At 41.6% G+C, this 23,424-nt stretch overlaps 1 protein-coding gene across 3 annotated transcripts in view; it reads right to left on the bottom strand.

Moving 5' to 3' along the window:
- Positions 1-23,424, bottom strand: part of ZNF462 (zinc finger protein 462) — a 93,430-nt gene that overhangs the window by 53,588 nt on the left and 16,418 nt on the right. For all 3 annotated transcript variants that reach the window (XM_037373252.1, XM_037373254.1, XM_037373253.1), the window contains exon 2: positions 153-404. In XM_037373252.1, the coding sequence (XP_037229149.1) occupies positions 153-372 (220 nt within the window). In that variant the 5' untranslated portion in view covers positions 373-404. The remainder of the gene's footprint in view (positions 1-152; positions 405-23,424) is intronic.

Raw genomic sequence — 23,424 nt, 5'->3', positions numbered from 1 at the left:
GGCTGAAGCTACACATCTGTTTTGCTGACATAGCAATAAAGATAACAGGAGTTTTTTAGATCACATTAAAAGTAGAAACTAAAACACACAGAAATAAGTCACATGTAAAATAGGGGGTTAGAGTTGAGATCAATCTTACGATTGAGATTTACCTGCTATTTCATCTGCAATTGTAAATTCATCCTTTACAGAAGAAAATTCAACCTCAGTCTGGTTGCTAGCATTTATGGAACCAGACCTTGGCTGGCTAGGACTTTCTTCAGAGACATCAGTTGGCTGCAGAAAAGCAGTGTGAACATCCTGAATGTGAGCTTTCAGGTCTTCATAAGATGGAGCTCGAAAATCGCAGCCATCACACTGCAGCACCTCCATGGTTCAGGGATGACCTTTTACATTAGAAAATTCTGCAAGAAAACAGGGGGAGGAGAGAAGAAAGAGGTATGTTTTTACAGCAATGCCATTGTAACAAATCCTGAAAACAGGCAATACCAAGTTTATGGTGATTCAGTCATTTCCAGAGATTCCACAAAGACACTGGCACAAAACTCAAGCTTTGCTTACCCTATTAAGAGGCATCAATTCAGATTCACATGGAGTCCTACCTAAGTAGCTCACAAATTGCTGACTCAACCCTACAGTCAACTTTCTGACAAGTGACTATTGATTCGATGGGACTCTGTCTCTTAGTTTTTCTATTACACAGGACACAGAAGTTCTTCAGGAGTTTGTCTTGTTCAAAGACCAGAAACTATATGCTCGAGAAACAGCACATTACTCCCAGTCAGGCACTGAAATTTAAAATCAGAAGACAGTGGCTTCTGCCTTCATGAGACCGACTCTAACCCTCCTGGAAGTTGCCAAGTCCTGCCTGATTCACTACTACAGACCAAAAGCCTTCCCAGGAAGAAACATGTCTTTCTCGTCAACATGCAGTCTTGATGTTGGTGGAAAACCAAGACATAAATGCATAGTGAGATGCAGCTACATGAACCAAGGTAGAATGTTTTGCTCTGCCCTACTTCCACCAAGCATTGTAGGAGCATCTCCATTCTTTGTTAAAATGATTAGTTTCATTTCAGTCTATTTTGGGCACATGACCTTTGCATATTAGCAGTCTGGGGGATGGAGAGGGCTGGAGGAAGAAAAGGGCAGCAACAGGAATAGGAATACTAAAAAAGTACAATGAAAACAGGAGTTACAACGACTCAAGAGACAGGCTTCCTTGATTTATCCAAAAGCCCCGCACATATGTTGAAGTACAAGCAATATAAGATACAGTAACATGAAGTATGGTGGTTCAGCTTGTGACCAGTTAATCCTGCAACAGAGACCTGTACGCTTCTGCACCACCATGAAGGAGATACAAAGCACAAGCAAAACAAAAAAAATTAGACACTCTTACCCTGTCCAGTACTTAAGCACAAGAGCAATCTTCCTGTATTAATACAGGAATTAGTTCTTTAAGCTTCCATTCATTGCACTGGATAAAAATGATAAACTGAGTTTTTCAGAGGTCCAAGACACAAGGGCAGCCCAAAGCACTGAAAATTCCATGTGTTTATTGTAGGTGGCGTATGAAGCTATTTCCACAGCAAGGAGAAAGCTCCAAAACACTAAGGCACAGAGAGGGTACTGCATCAAGATTTTATGTGAAAGAATGCTTCTTCTGATAGACTGCTAAAATAAACTTCTAGCAAGTCAAATTCTGGACAGTCTGAGCACATAGGCTCTCCACATATTTACCTACATTACTTAGCAGGCTGCACCGTGTCCTTTCTCTCCCCCCTACTCCCTCCCACCACCAATAAAGAAAATGAACGCTGCACCAACTTCTTTTCAGCTAACAAAGTTACAACAATCGAGATACTCAAGCTTTTATGTGCAAGCACCAGACCAAATTGTGTGGAAGAGGTTGCTATCTGCTCTGGATCAAATTACAGCAGTGAGGGAAGCCCCACCCCACGTCTCCTTTAGCACAGTCCATTAGACCTGAAAACAAATTTTTCCATGGAGCAGACGACTCCTGCATTTAGAGCACTTCACAGAAAAGCGGATCATCCAGTTTTCACTACCCATCCCCCAAGCTTAGTCCTTTCATCTCAGCCAAACAAGCCACAGCTCTGCTGAATGTGTTTATCACACTTTCAAGAGATATGAGCCCCTGCGTCACTGAAGCTTTAAGACTCACTAAGCTGCCCTAGTCCTCTGAGCTTTGGGAGCAGCCATTTTAGCTCAGACAACTCCTGCACTCAGAGGCTCAGAGCTTCTCGCCTGTGCACAACATGGCCTCACTTATCTCAGCTTCATCTCAAGCACACCAGGCTTTTCCTTTTTTCTCCTCTTTTTTTCCTCCGCCTCCTTGGGCAACGCTTGAAAAATCAGCATTCCCAGAACACATTTCCCCATCTCCTGCATGACTTGCCCCCCAAATCATGTTGCTACTGTCCCCCTGTGCTGCCCAAGCAGCACCTTCTTTACCTAAGCAGATCGCCCGCAACCATCTCCAAGGATTGGTTCCCCTATCCCGTGGATGACAAATGTGACGGTTCATTCCAGAAACAGAACATTACAGCATCAAGACCCTGGTCCAAGCTGTCCTACAGGCAGAAGCAATACACAGCTGAGCCCCACTAGGAGGAGGTGGGGGGGAGGCAGGTGGGGGGCCTCCAGCCTGCCCTGTCCCTGGGGAGTACTCCTGCTTGGCGCAGAAGACACACCACCCCATTTCCCTGCCAGATTCCAAAGTCTAATGACCTTTGTTAATCGCCAGCCAGCCTGTCTGCATCAGCAAACCCTGCCAGCAGACACACCCTTCACACAAAGGCTGTAGCTATGCCTTTTAAGAGAGGTTCTCTGAAAGCTCCATTGTATACAAGAGAGGAAAAACAACACACACACAAATCTGGCTCTCTCCCCTCACGCCCCCCCACCCCACCCCACCCCCTACCCCTGGAAAACTTCAGACCCTTTAGAAACACCACCGCAAAACGCTGTCAGCTCTGTCTCTCTTGGAAACTTCAGGCCAGATTACAAAATAGAAAACCAGAAGTGAGAGCAAACCTGAGCTTCCAAATAAAGATCATCCTGGCAGCTTCAAGAGGTAAACAACCACCACCATCCCCATCATCTCCAGCAGTCACGACACTGACACTTGGAGAAGGTATCCTCAAGGATGCTGGATGCCGTCTAGACAATCTTAAACTAACAGTACCCTTCTGCTACAAAGGAGAAGGAACAGTTGAGAGATCGTTAATAGCTGCCGACTGCAAAAACTGATGGAGACTTTCTAATAGGTTCCAGCTTGAACCTCAGCAGGGTCTGTATCACAAAGGCACCAAGTCAGAGAAGAGGTTTACCTTACTGCGGCTATGAGGAACAAACATCAGGTACAGCTGAATGGACTTAAATTTGATGTTTTTACCATGCATCACACTGAAAGCAGGATGAAGCATTTTTGTAAGGAATTCTCTACCATTTCTGCATTTTTCTTTAAAATTCAGGCACTGCACAAAGGCAAAGAAAAACACAAACTGCTAGTTTGAGCTCATATATCAAAAGAAACTGAAACACATCTTTATGTCTTTTGTCTGCATGGGATATGAAACAGACCGACCGACCTACCCACCAGCAAAGAGCACTTTCAAGTGCAGATGTTAGCACACTGGCAAGACACACACCCCAAGCAAAAGAGACAAAGATTTGCACGTTTCCATCAAGCTAAGACAACTCATTCAATAATCCTTTACATTTTCAAACAGCACGGTAGGAAAATTTAGAGGGGAATGGAGGTGGAGTGAGAGAGGTGTTACCAAATCCACTAACTCAACAGCAGAAAAGGAAGTCTGGAGAAGAAAAACCCAAACCAACAAAACACAACCAGCATGAAACAAACCCATAAATTCCACATGCCCTCTAACATATTCACAACCAATCTCTAAGACCTACAGACAATGTGACTTCTAAGATACCCTTACTAATGCAATGCTAACATCACCGAACAATTATTAAAATACCACTGTCTGACTAATTTGCATTTACAACCTCTTATATTTACAGCTTTAGTGCTTAATATGGAGGTATTCTCATTTTTTCTTAAAAGTGGAAAGCTTCCAGAACTTTGGGCAAATGAGACTCTCAAAGCCACAGTTTTAAAGACCCAAGGTGATGTCTCAATTGTCTTCGTCAACATTCTCTACACCCATAGATGCATGAGAATATCAGAGGCATAGTTGCATTAGATTCCTAGGTTTTAAAAAACCCAAAACAAAAGATAATTGTGCTTGTTGAACAACAGTCATTACAGAATTTGGCAGCAGCCAAAGTAGTACAAATCATTATGTTTAAGTTTGGTTTTAAAGCTTCAAAATACAAAATTAATTGTGAAGCCCAAGGCACTGACCTCAAAATTGAGCTTCTGTGGTTTGACTACCCATCCGTTGTATTTTGAGATGGAGTCAGCAGAGCTTCTAAAAGTTAATATGCACATGCACAACCACAACTGAAAAGGTCAGTCAGACCGCACACACTAAGTGAACTTCCAGCTCAGTATTAGTAATACTGCATGTATAACAAAGAAACCTCCAGTTCTCCAAGCCTTCCCCTGCTCAGATCATCAGTGGTACCATCATCCCAACCTCATACATGCAGGTTGCACACACAACTTTCATTTTACCTTGTGCCAAGGTGGAGCTGACAGAAATTTCTTCACCAAAAGGGCTGTCAGCACTGGAAGAAGCTGCCCAGGAAAGTGCTTGAGTCACCATCCCTGGAGGTATTTAAAAGGCATGTAGATGTGGTGCTTAGGGACATGGTTTAGCAGTGGACTTAGCAGTGTTAGGTTTAGTGTTGGTCTAATGATCTTAAAGATCTCTTCCAACCTAAATGATTCTGTGATTCTACAATTCATTACACACCCCGTTAAACCACCAGAAACACTGCCAAACCCCTTTCAACTGGACAAAATCCACCTAGAGATCCAGTGTGCATCAGGTTCCTGAGGCTCTCAGGCCTTGCTCTTCTGAGACAGTCCTCCTGGGGCTCCTTGATGGCCCAGGACCCTTTTTCACAACTTGGCACCATCAGCCCCTGCCCCAGCAATGCCACCCGGCCAAGCCAGGCCCACTCACAGGCCCAAGGCCTAGCCAGGCCCCAGGGAGGTCAGCAATGCCCAGGACTACCCCTCAGCCTGCCCTGCTCCCCGCTGTGGCAGTGGGACAGGCCCAGGCCGCCAGGCCCTGACCTGAATCTCCGTGGGGAGCCACGGTGGCTCCTGCACAGCACACTGGGTCAAAGCCTGTCAGCACGGACAAAATGTCTTAGCAGAGGCTGAAGTCATGCCCCAGAGACATCTTTTTTCCTTCAAAACATGCAGAAAGCTTCAGTGTTGGTCTGATCTCCCCCACTACCTTTTTCTTGCTGTTGGAGATCAACCTTCAAGAAATAAACTATCAAACATTCTGGCAATGCAATTCAGAAGCCACTAATTACAGACATGACAAGTTTTCAAAATTGCCATGCGTAGCACTGCAGGCCTTCTTCCCTGTCATAGAAGCCTGAGTTTTACAAGGCACCCGTGCCTACAGCTGCAGTGAGGACCTTCCAGCCGTGCCACCTGGGCTGCTGGCCAGGTTCAGCTCATGGACAACAGGCTGCTCCTCTGGTGTCCTTGGGTTTGGGGTTGTTTTGCCACTCCTCCCTCCCCCCTTTTTTTTTTTCTTAAACACTTTTTCTAAGATCACAGCAAGGAAAATTAAGTCTGACCAAATAAAATCACAGGAGCAGTGCAAAAATTTATACATTTGAGAAACAGGGAACCTGAAGGCTATCCTAACTGTAGGAAGCCAGCCTCATCTTTCATTTAGGAAAAATCCCAAAACCTAATTAATGAGGAATTCAAAGAATAAATTCAACTTTCAGATACAGCCAGGCAAACCTACTCAACTCATGGTTCTTTTCAATAACCAAATTCCAGTCAAGCTTCTGGGATTCTTGGTCCTTTGAGGGTTGTCTTTGGAGTTACTCCTCCAAGCTGGTACCAAAATAAATTAAATTGAAAGACCATTTCTTTTTCCACATTCACTGATGTCTGATTTGGGGTTGTTTATTACATTTTGAATAGTTATACCCATGAGAGAAATACGTTAGCTGATAACTGTGGTCCTGTCAACCATTTCTACCAGTAAGTACCTGTGTTGACCTACATGGAAATACATATTACAATGTAAGATATTTTCCGGAAAGAACTTCTATTAGAGATGTAGTACAACTCAACAGTAACAACAATGATCTAAGCTGAGCAAAGGCAGACTCATTGTCTTCCTAAAATATACTTATGCAGCCACCTGGAAGACTGTTTAAACCTGAGGTGGGCTCCAGGTCCAATTCCACAAGAGGTGGTCTTCCTACTACACATTCATTGTACAGTATATTCTAAACTTTTCAGAAATCTCCTAGTCACAGAAAACAGGATGATCAACTTTGTTCGTACCTATACAGTTACTATTTACTTATGTTCCTGAATACATGCATTCATTTAACATACCTGATGCCACACTATGCATCACTGTAAAGCTACCACATAGCTTGCAAAATCTCCTACATTTTAAAGGAAGTATAAACCACATTATTCTTAAAGCTTGTGGAAAAGAGGCCACACAGTACTTGGAGCTGTCTGAGGCACAGATGGGTTTTTCAGTTCAAAAGGACAACAAAAAATCACAGAACCTCTCATTACTTTTCTTTTGGGGAACTCAATACAAAACCACATAAATAACCTGTAATGGGTTCAAATGATGGATATATTATCCGCTCAACTGATTCTCCAAGACTATGACTTTTCAAAAAATGGGGGGGGAGAGACCCAAACCAAATAAATAAACAAAAACTGACAAAATACAAACAGGAAAACAGGTTTACTGAACATTAACGCATATTAGCCATCTCAGTGAAAGACCCTAGCAGAATAAAGGCACACTATGGATTTTGCAGGGAGGTATGAAAGAAAAGAGAATCACAGGAGCACGATGACAGCTTCTTTGAGGTGTCTTGAGAAAAAACTGCAGACCCCAGCCTCAAGCAGACACAGCAAACCAATAGCTATCTCACTGTGGAAAACACAAACTCCACTAGCAAGGAAGACAAAAGTCCAAGATGGAATACTTGATCTTATACCCATGTGTTACTTGCAAGGAAATCAAATCAATAAAGACAATTATAAGTAACCAAAGTACAAAAAGCATCAGGCTGGGGCTATACTCATTCAAGCTACCTAAATGCTGATCACTCGTTTTCCATTTTTCAGAAATAATGTCTCATCTCCTTCTTTCTTTGGGCTCCTGGAATCTGTATGAATATTCTTAAAAAAATACATGAAGAAGCCATCTAAATGCCTGAAGAATAACTTCAAACTTCAAATATTTTTTTAAAAAAGCAGATTGCAAATAAAATGCCACAACTTAATTATAAGACAAATTAAGAGTGTCATGCAGAGTATGATTCTTAACATTTTTTTTGTGTTTTCCTCCTGAAGGTTAGCTGTGAGGCATTACATGGTACAGAACATGGGCAGCTAAGTCTTAGGATGAAGATCTTTACATATGAGAAGGCTCTCTAATATTAAATGCCTTTTGCTCCAAACAAGACCAAGTTGGGGTTTTCTGATCTTCCGAATTACATTCCAGGCAAATTATTAATCCCTACAGAAATCAAAGACTCTAAATATATGTGAGAATCTGAACAACTAAATGGCCAGAGTAGGACTTCTTCCCCTTATTAAGTACAGCAGGTACTTAATTTACTGCACAAAAGTAGTTGTGAAGGTGCAAATACAGAGACAGACAGTTTTGTCAAGTTTTTCTGTGGTTCCCCAGAGTCAATAAACAGGATACTGCTTTGGCCCTGTGTTACAAGAAGATGCAACAACAATTTTACTAGGAAGGGGAGAATTTTGATCAGATAGGCTCCTTTTTTTTAAGAACAAACTTTGTTTCTTTTCCTGCCAGAAGGTGAAGAAGAGGAAGAAAATGAAAACACACAAAAAAAGCATTAAACCATTCTTCTAGACTAACCTTACAAAACTCCAGAGTAGAAATGCAGTGCCATTGGTTCCCATTCTGAATTCTCTCAGGAAACAAGCCAAGTCAACCTCACCGACACAACCCAACCAGTGCCCTTCTGCATAGACATACTTGTTCAAGAGGCAAGTGGGCTGTCCCAGTCTAGGTAAAGAGATACCAGAGCCAAACAACTTGGCTTTTGTACCCTGCTCATTAGTGCTCCCATATGGCATAAGGCAACTCAAAGCAGTGGGTCTGGGGTTTCTAATTTCCAGCCAAAAGTGTACTGTTAATTACCTCAAGAAATCCAGTTCCTGCGAGTTAAGCGAGGTGCGCTCCCCCTATACGTGGACTTGGGAGAGGAAGATGTCAGTAGGTGGTGCTGAAGAACAGGGCAGCACTCTGCCTGGGTACTCCATAAACAACCTAATTCCTTCTCATGCATTGCAAATAACATCTCCGAGGTCTTTACACAAAAGATGCATTACCAGCCTCATCCTGGAAGGAGCAGGGGGAGGAGCAGGCTCCTCAGTTTGGCATGATCCCAGCAAAGACCTCTTTCTTGCCAAGAAAAGCCAGAGCTGTTATAAAGAGGGTCCTGCCAGTAGCAAATCGGGTATGACAAACTCAACCACATGCCCGGCTAGACCATGAACTGAAGTGGGAAACAGAAAAACTGTGACTGAAGACAGAAAAGATTATCTCCTGATGGCCATCTGCCCTTAAATGAACCCTAAAACAGAGTTGCACAGCCTGTAGTGCCTTTAGAAGTAATCCTGCCACTCACACCAAACTACACACTCCATTCCACGGTCATATACAGTACTGTAGCTGGTGAGATAAAAGCATGCTTTAGAGAGACCAATGTTAGTTTGCAAGGAGCACAGAGTTTCTACAGAGGCTAAACACAGCTTATAAACCGGTGACAGAGCTAAACCATGCGAACACATGAACTGCTGGATTATTTTAGGGGCCACAGAATTTTAATCTTGGAGATCTGAGATTAGACCAGCCAACACAGCTGGTTTGAATCACAAGCAGGCACTCTCAGCGTAGTCACTGAGGTGGAAATCAAGTCACTAGCACTCAGAAACCACAAAAGTCAAGGGCAAAGCTCTGCTTTGGGACTGCTACTGAAAAATGTCTTCAAGAAGGCAAAATAAAGAGATATTATCACCATCTTGAAAGACGGATGTGAAAAGATGCTTTGTTGGACACATGTTCCTCCTTTAACTGCAGAGACTGGACCTAGGTTGTAGTAGCAGTGACAGAGACTGACATCAGCTGGTGACAGGAGTAATCTTTCAGCCAGAGATCACTTCCATAATGCAGAAGCCAGTATGGTAGATACGCAAGACTCTAAGTAAGAGAAAACCACAGGGCAGCTGGGAACCAAAGAAACGCATGGATCAGATTCAAGAGAGGCAAAGCCCACTGCCCGTCTTTCATCACCATTAAGAGCTCACCTTAGTAAGGACCCTGGGGATGATGCAGCCCTCTCCCTCAGTCCATCCTGAGATCTTCCATGCTCCAGAAGTACTCCTTTAAAGAGTGAACCCTGTGCAGAGACCATGTGGAGAGGATGAAAAAGGGCATTCAGAGGAATGGGTTTAACCCTATAAAGCCAAAGCACCAGAAGTCATGTTCTGTATCAGCAGACAAAGCTAAGAAAGAACAGCAGATCACCTCCTGCAGACCCAAACCCACCTATTGTGCAACTTTACTTATACATGGATGGAAGCCTACTGGAGGACAAGAAAACACTGATTAAGAACATCTAAAGATTGTTCTGCTTTCCCAGTCTACTCCTCAGAAACACTCATTTGTTTGAGGAGATCCACTGACATCCTAGCTATTTTAACACCGTCTTTGTCTCCAGCTATCCCTCCCCCTCCCCCCAAGCTTCCTGCTACATTTGACATTTGCTGGACTGTAAGCAGAAGCTTCTCTGTCAGCCAGTGCATTTCCTCAGGTAATACAAATCCATCACTGACCTATTTATAATGCCAGACAGAATACACAGTTTTATTTGTCTACTGACTTACTTGCAGTATGGCAGCCAGCATCTCTGCCCTAGGTAGAACAATATATACTTTTCCAGTATTTGACACATATCAGACTAGTGATTATCACTAGGCTGCCACCCCTCTCCCTGCCAACCCTCCCACAAGATCTTTTCCACCAGTGTAAGTGAAGATCCTCTGTCTGTTTGGGATGGTGGCTGCAAGATGCTGGTCTTATCACTAATGACTGAAAAGTGGTACTGCTGAAAAGGAGAAACAGTAAGTTGCAGCCAACACTTATGTTGTGCAAAATAGTTTACTTGGTCCCAAATAACTTTACATATACACATATACTCCATTGGATTACATGTCAGAATGTAACTACTACATTGGATACATGCTGGAATGCAGTATCCTGTGTCCGAATGAGAACCTTCCCCTTCAATCCCCACCTCCACCCACCCCGTCCTTCCAAGGAAACCAGTTTTTGTAGTTGGTGTAATATACGAAGCCCAAATATAAAAGATTTAAAATAGCATACTGGTTCAGTCATCATCATTATGTGGTACACAGAGAGTAGACAGTCTCTAGAAGAAACTAAGTTGAACATCTACAATGCACTTCAAGGGGTGTGGGTTGGGGAAGAGGAAATCAGAGTGATCCTAGGATTATGGATCACCGTATCTATAAATTGACCAAGTTTAACGGAAGTTCTCCAACCAGAAAGTGTTTGGATCGAAGAGGCATTAGAAACTATTACATTAAAAACAGAAAAAAGCTGCTATTCCCGATCTATAAAAGAAGCATACTCTGTTATGCAGGTAATAATTAAGAATTATATCCCTCACAAAAAGTAAAAAAAAAACCAAACAAAAAACAACTTCTTGTTAACCTTACTTCTCATCTTTCCAATAATAAACAGTCCTTTCCCCTGACTACTCTGGACATAATCAAGTTAAGGAGAAAACTATTATTAAAGCTGAGTTGTATCAAAAATAGTAAGCATGTTGAAGCTCCTGATGGATTTCTTCTGTCCTAGTTTAATCCTTTTTGCTTTAAATAAGCTGTTTGAGGGTCAGCCACTAAGATCCAATTTCTTTTTCTTCCTCCTAAGAAATACCCAAACAGGAAATGAACCATGAAGAAGAAAAAATAACTAAGACCTTCTTTGTAATAAGGCACAAGGCTAAGAAGGGCTGAAATTATAACCAACTGCATCCTTCAAAAGCTACAATCCATGCAAGTATGTAGACACAACAGAACTACTGCAGCTTTTTTCATTTCTGCCAGTCTATTACTCAACACCTTGGTTTCTTCAGCTGTTGTCAATGCTTTACATTTAACCATTTAAAGCTGAAGTATTTTTAAGCATTTTAAATAACCAGAAAGGTAACAAAATCCAATTTTAGAACAAAACAATCGGTTCCCATTTGTCATAACATTACTCTCGTTTTGAAGAAAGTGGAACCATTCTCACTTTACCCAAAAGGTATAGGATGAAATCTGCTAAGAGAAACTGGTTGCCAAAACCTTATCGCAGAATACCTAAACAATTGCCAAACAATATAGAAAGAAAATAATGTCTCTTCTCCTAAGGAAAGTTCAGTTCAAGAGTAGTTCATCAACATAAAAAGTTATCTTAAAAAAAAATATTAACAGGAGACCATGAATACCATGTTCTTCTATTTTCCAGCCACCATCCTATTGTTCTATTTAACCCATTGAATTAAACTAACAACTTCTCATAATTTACAAGTAATTCATTAAAGATCTTAGCTACCTAAGGTCATCACCAATTTGAAAACTGGCCATCATGTTTTATTCAAACATTCTGAAAGAAGGCAGCGTATCTTCATTATGAAGAAAAAAAAAAGCATAGTACAGTCCAGAGAAAGTATCTGGATAAATTAAGTTTCCTTAACCTTTGGGAATCTGTGTAACCTGGAAACTGAACCTAAATGCTTGATTTTTGTAAAAGGCAGGACGTAGAAAATTCAACAGAGGTTCCCAAAGAGCACACTGTCTAAAGCAAGGTGAAGGCTGGAAGAAGTATTCTGCCTTTGTCTACAACCAGAAGCCATTTATGCTTGGCTCTAGGAAAGCAAGTCCGGGCAGCAGTTCTCCTCTCTCCCTAGTGGTACACTAGCCACTGCTTTAGCTGCAAAGAGAGTAACTACTCCAGGGATATTCTCTGTCCAAAAAGGAGGGGACAGAACATCCTGACTGCCAACAGCTACACAACCAAAACACAGAGATATAATGAGGTCATTGTGTATCTGCATATGGAGCAGGTCCATCTTGTTCTGAAGGATCCACTTTGTGTTACTATTCTCACTAGAAGCCCTCTGCAACTGACCTTGGCATGTCTTCCAACAAATGCTTTCATCAAGCTTCCAGGTCATCCTGAATATCGCACCAAGCCATGTGTGTTAGAAGGACCTGAAGTGAGGTTGTACCCAAACTTGGACATGCTTTTGGACTTAACAGGGGTTATTTGAAACTGCAATAGCTCTAAATAACTCCATGGGTACATAAACCTTGACATTTAGTGTGCACGCAAAGTAGACAGAAGTGGATAAGATATGTTTTGAGCTAACAAACAGAGCAAAACCATCTTTAAAAATACCCTAAAGAACCCAGAAGATTCAAGCCCTGTGATGGTTTAAACACCAAACAGAACTTTCAACCTGGTGAAATACAAACAAATTTATGCCATATAATGTGCCTTTCAATTAGTCTGAATACTTCAGAAGTAATGTTCTGTAAGCAAAGGAAGGGTAGTCTTGCTCACAGTGTTTTCAACAAAAAGGAAGAATATTCACCTACATTAATGACAAAGACACACATGCTGTGTTCTACAGTTCCAAAGCAAAGGGCACATAATTGAAATCGGATTTACTGATGATTGTAGAACCACTTAAAAAAAGGAACCAAAGTTTGATTTAAAGGGAAGACTTACAAACTTCCCAACTAACTGCTCTTCCAAGAGGTACACATAAATGCTTTAGGTAGATCATTGAATCCTCCAGCTTTTTAAAGAGATTTTAAAATAAGGCAGGATTACTTCAAAGCAGAACTATATAAAGAAATGCTTCTTCTGCTTCTTCTTACTGAAGGAACAAGAATGAAAACAAGCAAGTGAGGAAAAAAAAACACCCTAAACCACAAAGACCATAGACTCAACTGTTATAACATTGTATGTCCACAGATTTATGCTGGTTGGAAGGGTCAGGATGCATCTTCTTAACCGCAAATGGAGACGAGACATCGGCAATCAGAGTGATAACACATGTATCTCATCAACAAGAGTTGAGCTAAGTGAACAGCATTCAGCAATACTGCTTGCCAGTCAGGTGAATTTCTTCCTTTTTTTTCATCCCAGAAAAGGCATACATGCACCTTATGACACCAAAATACATACAAAGAGTATTTTGAGGCACTTAATTTATGTTAGCTAACATCATTTAACACTACGGAAAAGATGAAGCAAGAATGTAATGAGGTTTGTAGTCCATTCTAGACTTTTTCCCCTTTAAAACTCATTTGAATAAAAGCCATTTTTACTTGTTTCTTGCAATAATTCAATTGTTTCATGCAACACTCCATTCAAGCGTGTGTTCTTCTTTGCAGGAATGTGTGCAGAGTGGAAGTTGTCACATTAATTTAGGACCTCATTGACAGTCAGTCCTTAAGAAATTTCATTTTTCATTCTGCTGTTTATGGAACACCAAAGCAAGACAAAAGACAATATCCTATGTTTCAGATTTCCATTCATTTATCACAAAAAAGTCACATAAGTCAGCAGAAGTAACTTGCTCTCAGAGAGAGAAAAGACTGAAGTATTACCCTGGTTTACCTGCTGAAAATTATCAAACAAAATCTGAAGACTAACAACCTGTAGGTAACATGTAAGGAATAAAAAGGCAGAATAAAATTTATCAAGTAGCAATACTGCCACTGTATTCCATACAGTTACTATGTATTTATTTGACTGATGCAGCTTCAGGCCATGCTGGGGTAGGCTTGCTCTGTGTAAAAAGCAAGGTGAGTGAGCCTGCACCACGAAGAAACTTCTTCCTTTACCTGGTAATGGAGAAGCACATGTAGCTTCTGTAGCCTGGCTCCAGGTCACAGAGCTGGTCTGTGACACAGCCAGCAGCAGAAAGTGGGTTTCCAGACTCTGACCCTTCCCCATTATGCCACGCTACCTTTCTGTGCCATTATTCCTCAAATCCCAGCACTGACTTCCCACAACAACTACAAATGAAAGGTTCTCCAGCACAGAAGTTAGAATTTTATGAGCAGGGGTAAATCATACACCACACACAAAGATGGAACTGATGTTCTTTATTTATCTTTGCATTTACTTCTTAACTGGAGTTGCCATTTCCAGCTTTCTGCAGAGAATCCAGGCCTTTTGTTGAAGAATTTAGGTCACCTCAGCAAACTGTCTGCAGAGCTGATGAGAAGAATACTAGGGGAGACAGAGTTTAGAGATGGTGAACATGGTCTAACCTCCATATTACTTGAGATCACAGTGGAAGAAGGTACATGGAAAACAGGATGGCCATCCAAAAAGGGAGCTTTATATGGGGGTGAGGAAGGATATTTATTTTGAAGGACTGACAGCTAGAGAAACTGAAATTCTTATATGGTCCGAGAGGCTTTTCTTTTAATACAGTTCTGTCCAAACTACTCCATCCTTCTACTCTCTTCCCGTACTCTTCTAAATAATGGGCAACATGTTAATAATTCTTCTCTTCTAGCAACCATCAAACCTAACTAGAAGTCATCACAGGGACTTTTCTTTATAGCACCTTTATAAAAATGCCTGTACAAGGAACACTTTAGGTCTTCCTCAGTGTCATCTGTAAGAAGGAGATATTCATGACCAAAGAAGAGGAAGTTTGATTTAATCAGACCTCTATTTCATACATGCTTGCTGGAGCCGCAAAGTGTGTGCACACTTCCACTCCACCCTGGCTAACAAAATTTATGAGAACAAAGCAGGCAATTAGTTTTCACATGCTGACAGTTGCACCCACCCTTGTTAGGACATCACAACAAACAAGATGCACATATTTTATGGATTTTTCAAAAGTGTTCACACTGTAAGAGAATCAAGTCCTACAAAATGTTTAGGCTACAGCATCACCTTCAGTTTATGTTCAACTAGCATGTAAAGCTATTATGTCCTTTCTGAAAAACTTCAATAAAACAACTGTTCCAGTTCGAAGCCTGGATGTCTAAGAAAATACAACTTTCCAAAAAAGGTGATTAGGGTGTGCTCAGAGCCTACCAAGGACTCCTGATCCTGTTTAATGTGAACCCAAACTCTTCAGAAGGAGCTCACAGACACAGAACAAGTCTCTGTAGTAATCCGAGACACTAGCTGACATTCCTGTTGAAGGAAGCATACTGAGCATACTTCATCCTACGTCTGCAGAGCATAACCAGCCTGAGCTCTGCCAAAAGCCAAGTGTGTCATGGGCATCTGTGACCGTAACTTTGCCTAGGCAGAGACACAAAGTGGTAACACCTTTTCTTTGGGTTTTTCTTCCCCCTGTAGCTCTCTAGCTGTCAACTGAGATACACAAATATGCTTGCTGCAGCTGGAAAAAGCCTAGCTAAAAATCCAGTTTGCATTTACTGTGAGGTGCATCTGGGGATCGGGGTTTTTTTCTGGAAACTGCATCTGTCCACTCCATGCAGTCAAAAATGTAGGCTCCAATCTTTAGCACACCAGCTTGAGGCAGCATACAGGCAGATAAGAATGTGCACAGCTGCTACCTGCACACAGTTTCTGTTATGTCAGAAGCACATGTCTGAGAAGCACACTCCCTGCTGCTTCACACTGAGCCACTGGAGGAACCCTGACTTCCCACCCTTGTCAGCCCAGCTCACAATTATCAAGCAAAGTCTGAAAGTTGATATGACATCAGCATTCTGGGGAAGCAGGCAAAAAAAGGGTTAAATCTTTCACCTTCTTCATCCCTGTCTACCTTCGTAAGTGATCAAGAATTGTATCTTCCGATTTTCTTAGACCGAGTAGTGTCACCTTTTCTTTCAAAAGATCATTCCCTTCCAACATAACTTACCTCACCTTCCAAGCTGTATTCTTGACATTAATCCTTAGATTTCTGCTCTTCTGTCATAAATAGCTCTTCCTGGTCTACCTACTACCTCCTCTTTAGGCCCCTCCTTCTCCAGGTCTTCTAGAAAAATGCAAACTGATCATCTGCTGTTTCCACCACCCAACAGAGAATGATGCTGGTGTTGTGTTATCTGTAAGGTATCTCTGAAGTCAAAGGAGCTGGACTTCCATTTCTTCTGATGACGTTTGTACAGCATACCGAGTGCTGGTTACTCAGCATTCAGTATGAAATAAAAGCCACTTCTTTTAAGGAGCACATTTTCAAAAAAGACTGTTCTGCCTAGAACCATTACTCAGTAGAGCAGAGAAAATGAGGGAGGGAAAAGGGAGGGCTAGGAAGGAGTACAGCAGACACCACCAGGAATGAATGACAGTCATCTGGTCTTACTGTCTGTGAACGCTGCTGCTGCTGAGGGGCCTCCCATGCATTCTAGAAACTGCTGTCTGAGGCTGTAGAGTCTTACATTTCTTCCTCTTTCTTTTTGAGGAACAAGACTCCCTCTTTGGTTCTCATTGTCCGTTGCTCTGAACTCAGTAACTGATATAACTGTGGTAAGTCAAGATATTGCGCATGTGTGTGCGTGTGTGTATGCTATGTCTGGATCCTCAGGAAGGCAGACTGGTATTTTATTTTTAAACTTTGGCTCCTGTTGCACAGCCCCACATATAATGGCTCCACTCCTGAAGGTTGGATAGTCTTCTGCTATCGGTTTTCAAAGAAAAACAAAGCCATGCAAGCCAATACCACCAAAAGAACAAGAGCAAAGTTCTCTCCTAAAGATTTTCATCCCCTCATAAAAAAACAAGAGAACACAGAAATATTAAGCCATCAGTGTCATTCCAACTTCCTGCTGCTGTATGCTTACAAGCTACAGAATATTGTGCAAGTCCCAGTAACTGCTGTGCTTTTAGAGATTTCTCCTGGGTTTTATTTCTAGAAATTTGCTGGAGTACTGCCAATTTTCCCCAACTGAGGACCAGACCTTTATGTGGGTACAGCCTTTTATTATGAAGTGGAGGGTCAAAATAGGAATAAGATTCTCCTTACCTGAAAGCAGAACCTGCAATGGATCTTCAAGGTCTCAGAAGCTGAAGGAGGAAGAACCAGACTTCCTAATCATAGGAGTGGTGCTACAGTTCACCCTTCCTGAAGAGCCTGCCCTTCAGATGTGTTCCAAAGCTGACAAACTAACTTGTATCATATACCTCTAGCCACCTGCAGTACAAGATCATTTTAGCAGTGAAGCTTCACTGTCAAAAAAAAAAAAAAAAAAGTGGTTTCCTTTTCAGCTGAGCACACAGGGGCTGTATCTGTAGGCTTGATTACTAGAAGAAAGGAAATGTTTCAAGTTGAAGACAAGAAGGTTCCATTGCACCCATGCCTGGGAGGACAGATTTTACACAGAACATGGGAGACAAGGGAGAAAAGGGAACAGTTTGCTAAGAAGATACCTTCTTATCTTCACTTTACTTGCATTTCATGATGGAAGACAGCCACTAATCTCAGCATCACTTCCAGGTTAAAACAGTCACTCATTTCAAAACCAAGAAACAGAGGAAACAGCTCAGACTTCTTTCTCCTTCTTCACTCCTGAACTCAACTTTGTTCTCCCATTGTCTTCTAACCCCTCCAGTCAGACTACTGCAATGCAGAGTTCTGAATCTTGAAAGCAGTCTTCCAAAACTGAAACTACAAATTAAGAACTGAAAACAATTTGTCAACAATTAGGGAATCAAAACTCTCCTTCATCCAGCTGTAGTAATTGGTTTATGAAGTTAAATAGAAAAGCATTTACAGTGATGCCTCTACTGCAGCATGACCTTCAAAACCAAGCTAATGTACTATTCTTCCCAGAAACTGACTTGTGCATCACGTATCAAAAAGAGAGGATGTAATGATCATGCTTATTGTTAAGTTAATGTCTTTGGTTAGCACAGAAGACAAAAAGATTCTCTAAGTTTCCTAGATTTATCCTTTTTGATAGTCCAAAGTCTAGTATTTTGAGAGGTGTCTAACAGAAAACTGAAACAGATTACTACTGAAAGGGTTGAGACCCTTGAATTCACTGAAATGCTTTTATAGTATAATTGGTGGGATATCTCTAGTAGAAAGATAGGTTACTCTAAGAAACTGACATTTTGACAAATTCTGACTGGGTTTTTATGCCACAACCACCTCTGTGGTGACTGCACGACCAAAGTCTCTAGTTTCTCTCTGTAAAACCAGGACTAAAGCTCTGGGTGACCAAAGTGCTGGATTGTAGAGCCCAGAGGAAACCAGAGGTCTTCTGTCTGGGGGTTTTACTGATGCTTTAGAAACCACAATGCGAACGTCTATAGCACCTCTGTCAGAACTACAGTAACCTTGTTCTATTTCTTCTTTTCCTCTATTGAGACAACAGAAGAATACACCTAATTTTTAAGAAGAGGGCAGCTTCCACCAACGTTGTGCACAGATTCCACTTTGAAAACAACGTGCAGATCACTTCTCCATAGCTTTAAGCCTATGACAGGGAAATGGAGGAAAGCCCACTACAGATAATCAACCCTAAACTATTAACTACAAACCTGCAGTCAGCCTTATAATTTAATTTAACTTGGTTATTTGCTTCCCTCCTCTTTGCCACGTGAGAAAAAGTCTTCATGCACATCCTGGTAAAACTCAATCACCTCTTCAGACTTCCTACACCTCCAAGTTGCAGTGTTCCCATCAGCTGGTTTTTAAGACAACTAATCCCTGACCCAGCAAGAGATAACAGCAGTGGGAGTCATCTTGCTGAAAGTTCACCTTCTGCACCTAGACAGCTGTCCAAGTCCAACTCAATGGTAACAGTTTAAAGCCTGTCTCCCACCACATATGAAGAGAAACTACACTTAGGCTTGGCACCTTAGGACTTTGTTACAGAGTCCATTAGTTATTCCAATAGCTCTTAATCTTATTCCACTATTAAATTAGAAATAAAGAATTGCTATTTATATAGCAAACATTTTCTAGTTTTAGATTCCAGCCACTGCATCCTGTTACAGCTTGGTACAGATTCCAGATTCCTATAATATTGGACAAAGGCTGGCAAATTAACTGTTTTTAGTCTTCTACATCTCGCTTCTGAAAACCTCTGAAAGGGAGGAATGGACTACCTGAAAGCTTTCACTGTGAAGCACAATTTTCCAGACTTCAAATCATTACTATCCCCAGCATTTCCACACTCATTTTTACAGACATGCCAGCTTCAGGAATGGGTTTAGTATCCCAAGAGCAATACTTGCACAGATCAGCAGAGGGATGATGACAGTATCTCCTGTGTTTATACATTTTAATGCTGTACTAGTCCACTTAGCTATTGTAACCATTTTGAATTATACCTACTACTTCACAGGATCACTGTTTTCTGATTTAAAAGAAGGACAGGACCCTTAAAAGTCCATATAGGCTACAAAGCCAAGTCATTTGAGTAACTCACAGAGCATTTTCTGTTCCACATTTTCTATCCATTACAGATATAAAGTGAATGAGGAGCTTTTAGGTCTGGTATATTTTTACATATAAATTACTGGTGCCGAGAACAGAAGGAAAAAGGAAAAATCTCTTTAAATCCTGTCAGATACCCTTCTTGTCTGACCTGTGGGATGCTTTTGTTTGCAATGGAATGGGTCCAAAATGAAAAGGAAAAGCCTTGCTTTTCACTTCGGGATCAAGGGCTTTCAAAGGCACAACACTGGTGTTATTTGTTTGATCTATCAAAGCAAGGTCATTATTTACTTTGGTCATGAAAAGACCCAAAAGTCTTTTCTGATACACCAGAAAAGCCAATGGCCAATGAGACCTATGATTCCTCTGCACTCTCTGAGGTTTTCTTCTCCCACAGTCCCCTTCTCCTGGAGCTGTGAAAGCAGGTGCCTTCATCTGGATGATCCCTGAGGCTGACCCTATTCTCAGTCCCTTTTACTTGCAAATAATAAAGCACAAAAGGCATTAGACTTAGATCTAAAGACTATACTAATACATGTTCTGATGATTCCCTTCTTCAGCTCAACTCCGTTGTGAACATTTCATAACCGCCCAAAAATTTGCTGTTGTCTTTTTAAGTACACTAGGTGAATTCCAAAATTCAACATTCAGCCACAGGAACTTCAGACATCCACCTAGCTTGACCTGATGGATGACTGAGAAGCCAAGCACATTGCTCCTGTTCAAAGTTTCATGCAAGCCAACCCTTCATGGTTCCTCTTTTATCTAGGCCACAATGTAGTCTTTTTTTATGAAAACATTATCTGCTTTCTGATTGGCATAGTGCTCTGACTTTTCAAAAAACAGTGATTGGTCCAACTGTCTTCTATCTTAAGTGGTTCTATCATTAAGAAAGTAATAAAAACATCCCACAAAACAAAGATAAGATCTGCTTAATATGAAGCTAGGAAACATTAACAATTTCAAAGGATGCTTTTCTGAAGATCTCCAAAATTAGCCAAGATCCTCTGCTGTGCCTCTTGCTTCCTGAAGAGGTGGCTAAGCAGAAGATAAAACATTCTTTTGCAGCCTTCACCAATACTCAATGTTGTATCTTTTTATCTTTGCTTAGCAGCAGGCTGATAGGATTCTTTCAGAAAGCCCTCACTTTCAGACTCAAAGCTTTATTACTTGGGAGAATGCTCCTTGGTTTATTTGTGAGATTTGTGGCCACCCTGGAGATTTTTCCTCTTGTCCTCACACCCAAATATTGTTTGAAAGCTCACTAAACGCTTTTCCATTAGATATTTTTGGAATAAATGCATTTTTTGGCACCCTGTCTATATAACACCAATTTAATTTTGATATGGTGTAACCATGGTTGAATAAAGGAGGCAAAGTAACTAGTATCATCTTTCCTCTCCCAACAGTACTTCCACTAGATCAAAGCAGTTGGAAACACATACTGGAGGTTCTCTTGGGTCAAATCCAGCATGGCACATCTTTGGGGATGGAGTTTAGCTGTCTCCTAAGAATAAACAGTGAATTTTCACAATTGCTTTTGGAAACTAAACATGCTGATCATGGCAGCCCAATCATTACACATTTGAAAGTTTCAACACAGGCTTCCAGTGGAGTCTGATGACTTTCTGATGTGCTTTTATAAGCAGGCTCCTAAAGCAGCATCTTTATCCCCACTGCACACTAGTGATGGACTCTATGTCAGCATCCTGGGGAACTAAATACTTCTCTTTTGAACTGACATAACCTTCTAGACAGTATATGGGAGAACAAAGGATGGAAGGGATCTCATGGATCACCAAGACTGGTTCTGTTATCACAAACACAAATCTAATCCCCATTAACTTAAAGAAAGAAAAATAGCATCCTTGCTAAAGAAATTACAGCTATGGGTCCCTGAGCCAAGAAAAGCTTGATTTGAAAGAAAACTGGTACCATATTGAAGTCTCCTGATCATCAGAAACCTAACTGCTAGCAATTTCTAGTCCCAGTGACCATGCAAAAAGGTAATATACAGAAATCTAACCAGCTGTGATACTGATAGAACTTCTACACCCCTCCCTCTAAAGGATTAATTTTTTCAGCTGAAAGTGCCCTTGAGTCTGGAAGCTCAAGTATTATAGCTCCGGAATGTGAAGTAACCCGCAATTCTGCCCAACTTACCAAAAGTCCCTGACCTCCTCCCTCTCTTCTCACACTTCCTTGGCCTCATCACGCCTTTAAAAGGGGAGACGCTACTAAAAGCCCACTTGGGTTAATTGGGCTATGACAGCTTGACAGCTGGAGTAAGAGAAAAAGAAGGATTCTCCCAAGCAGAAGATGATTCTGACTGTCCCAGTAATTTGATTAGCCCAGCTCTCCCTACATAAAAATTGCATCAGGAACACAACTGAAAGGTACCCCAGAACACACAGATGTGTTATTCAGGGGAGACAGAAACAGAAGAAGATAAAAATGAAGACAATGAAGAAGATTAAGACCAAGAAATAGAAGGAGAAGGAGGAAGAGAAGGAAAAAGAGGAGAAACAGGAGAAAAGAGGAAGAGGAGAAAAAGGGGGTGGGGGTCGGGGGGAAATCTGAATCTCCTCATATACGGAAGTCTTAAACCATTCTTTACTAGGAGGTTAACATTAATTGGATTTCTACACCCACTCAGCTTCCTTCAAGGTAGGCTTGGTCCCATATTACAGGCCTGGAACATTTCATCAGCTTCCTAATGACAGTTAAGATTTTCTAGGCAGGCTACAGAAGAGAAAGTACTCATTCAATACCAGTAGTCCATTGCCACACTTTCCTATTACAGGCTTGTCGGCCTGCCAATGCAGAGAACTTCTAGGACTCCTGCTTGCTCTCTTCCCTCAGAACACAGAGCAGCATATTCCTTCAGAAGCTCTATTCAACCTCCCTTTCGTCTCTACGAGCCTGCATCTTTGAGACAATGGATAAGAGGAGGTGGACCACTTCCTCCATTCATTTGCTCAGCCTGCTGAAACGTCAGATCTGTCTGATCTTGCAGCAGAAGCATTATCCTTTGTTCTGATCAGGTTGCACAAATAGCTGTGCTTGTCTCAGTCCCTAGAGCAGAGATTTTTTTTCATGACCAGTATGATTACTGCTCACACCACACATTGTGTCCTCCTAAAAACGCTGCAGTTTGTTTTCCACCAGATCCAGGAGTTCTCTTACAAAAATACCATTCAGTGTTACGTACGAAGGAAGAAGGGGAAACTGTGTAATGCTGTCACTACATGTATCCTAGCCATATAAGCCAAAACATTCATAGCCTCACCAAATGACCCCAGAGTCGTAAGAAGCACACCATGGGCCTCGAGTTGAAGGAGCTACAGGGGTAACAAGATAGATATGACTCGCAAGACATCCCACCACTTCTCTGCAGGTTAGGCACTGCCCATGCTGATCCCCAACAGCTGCCTGTACAGGTCCCAACAGCTTACTTCATCCCACACAGACAAATTGGGCTGGCCCCAGCCATCCCTACCACTGTGGTGACATACCTTTGCCCAGAATTCACACCTGGACTGCTTGCAAGCCATCTGCAACTGAAGAGACATATGTTAGCCACTGCCAAGTTATATGAATATGCAAAGCAGTATGTCTGGTAAGCAGTTCAGTCTCCCACACCGACAGAATAATAATAAATCACCACATCTACTGATAAGAGTCAGGAGCTCTCAAAAGGTTAAGAAGGATGGCTTTAATTTTCCCTTCCCCCTGTTCTACCAT

The sequence above is a fragment of the Falco rusticolus genome, chromosome Z (genome assembly GCF_015220075.1).
Source record: "Falco rusticolus isolate bFalRus1 chromosome Z, bFalRus1.pri, whole genome shotgun sequence".
NCBI classification, from domain to species: domain Eukaryota; kingdom Metazoa; phylum Chordata; class Aves; order Falconiformes; family Falconidae; genus Falco; species Falco rusticolus.
The sequence above is the reverse complement of the archived record's forward strand: the minus strand, read 5'-3'. Positions and strand labels throughout refer to the sequence as shown.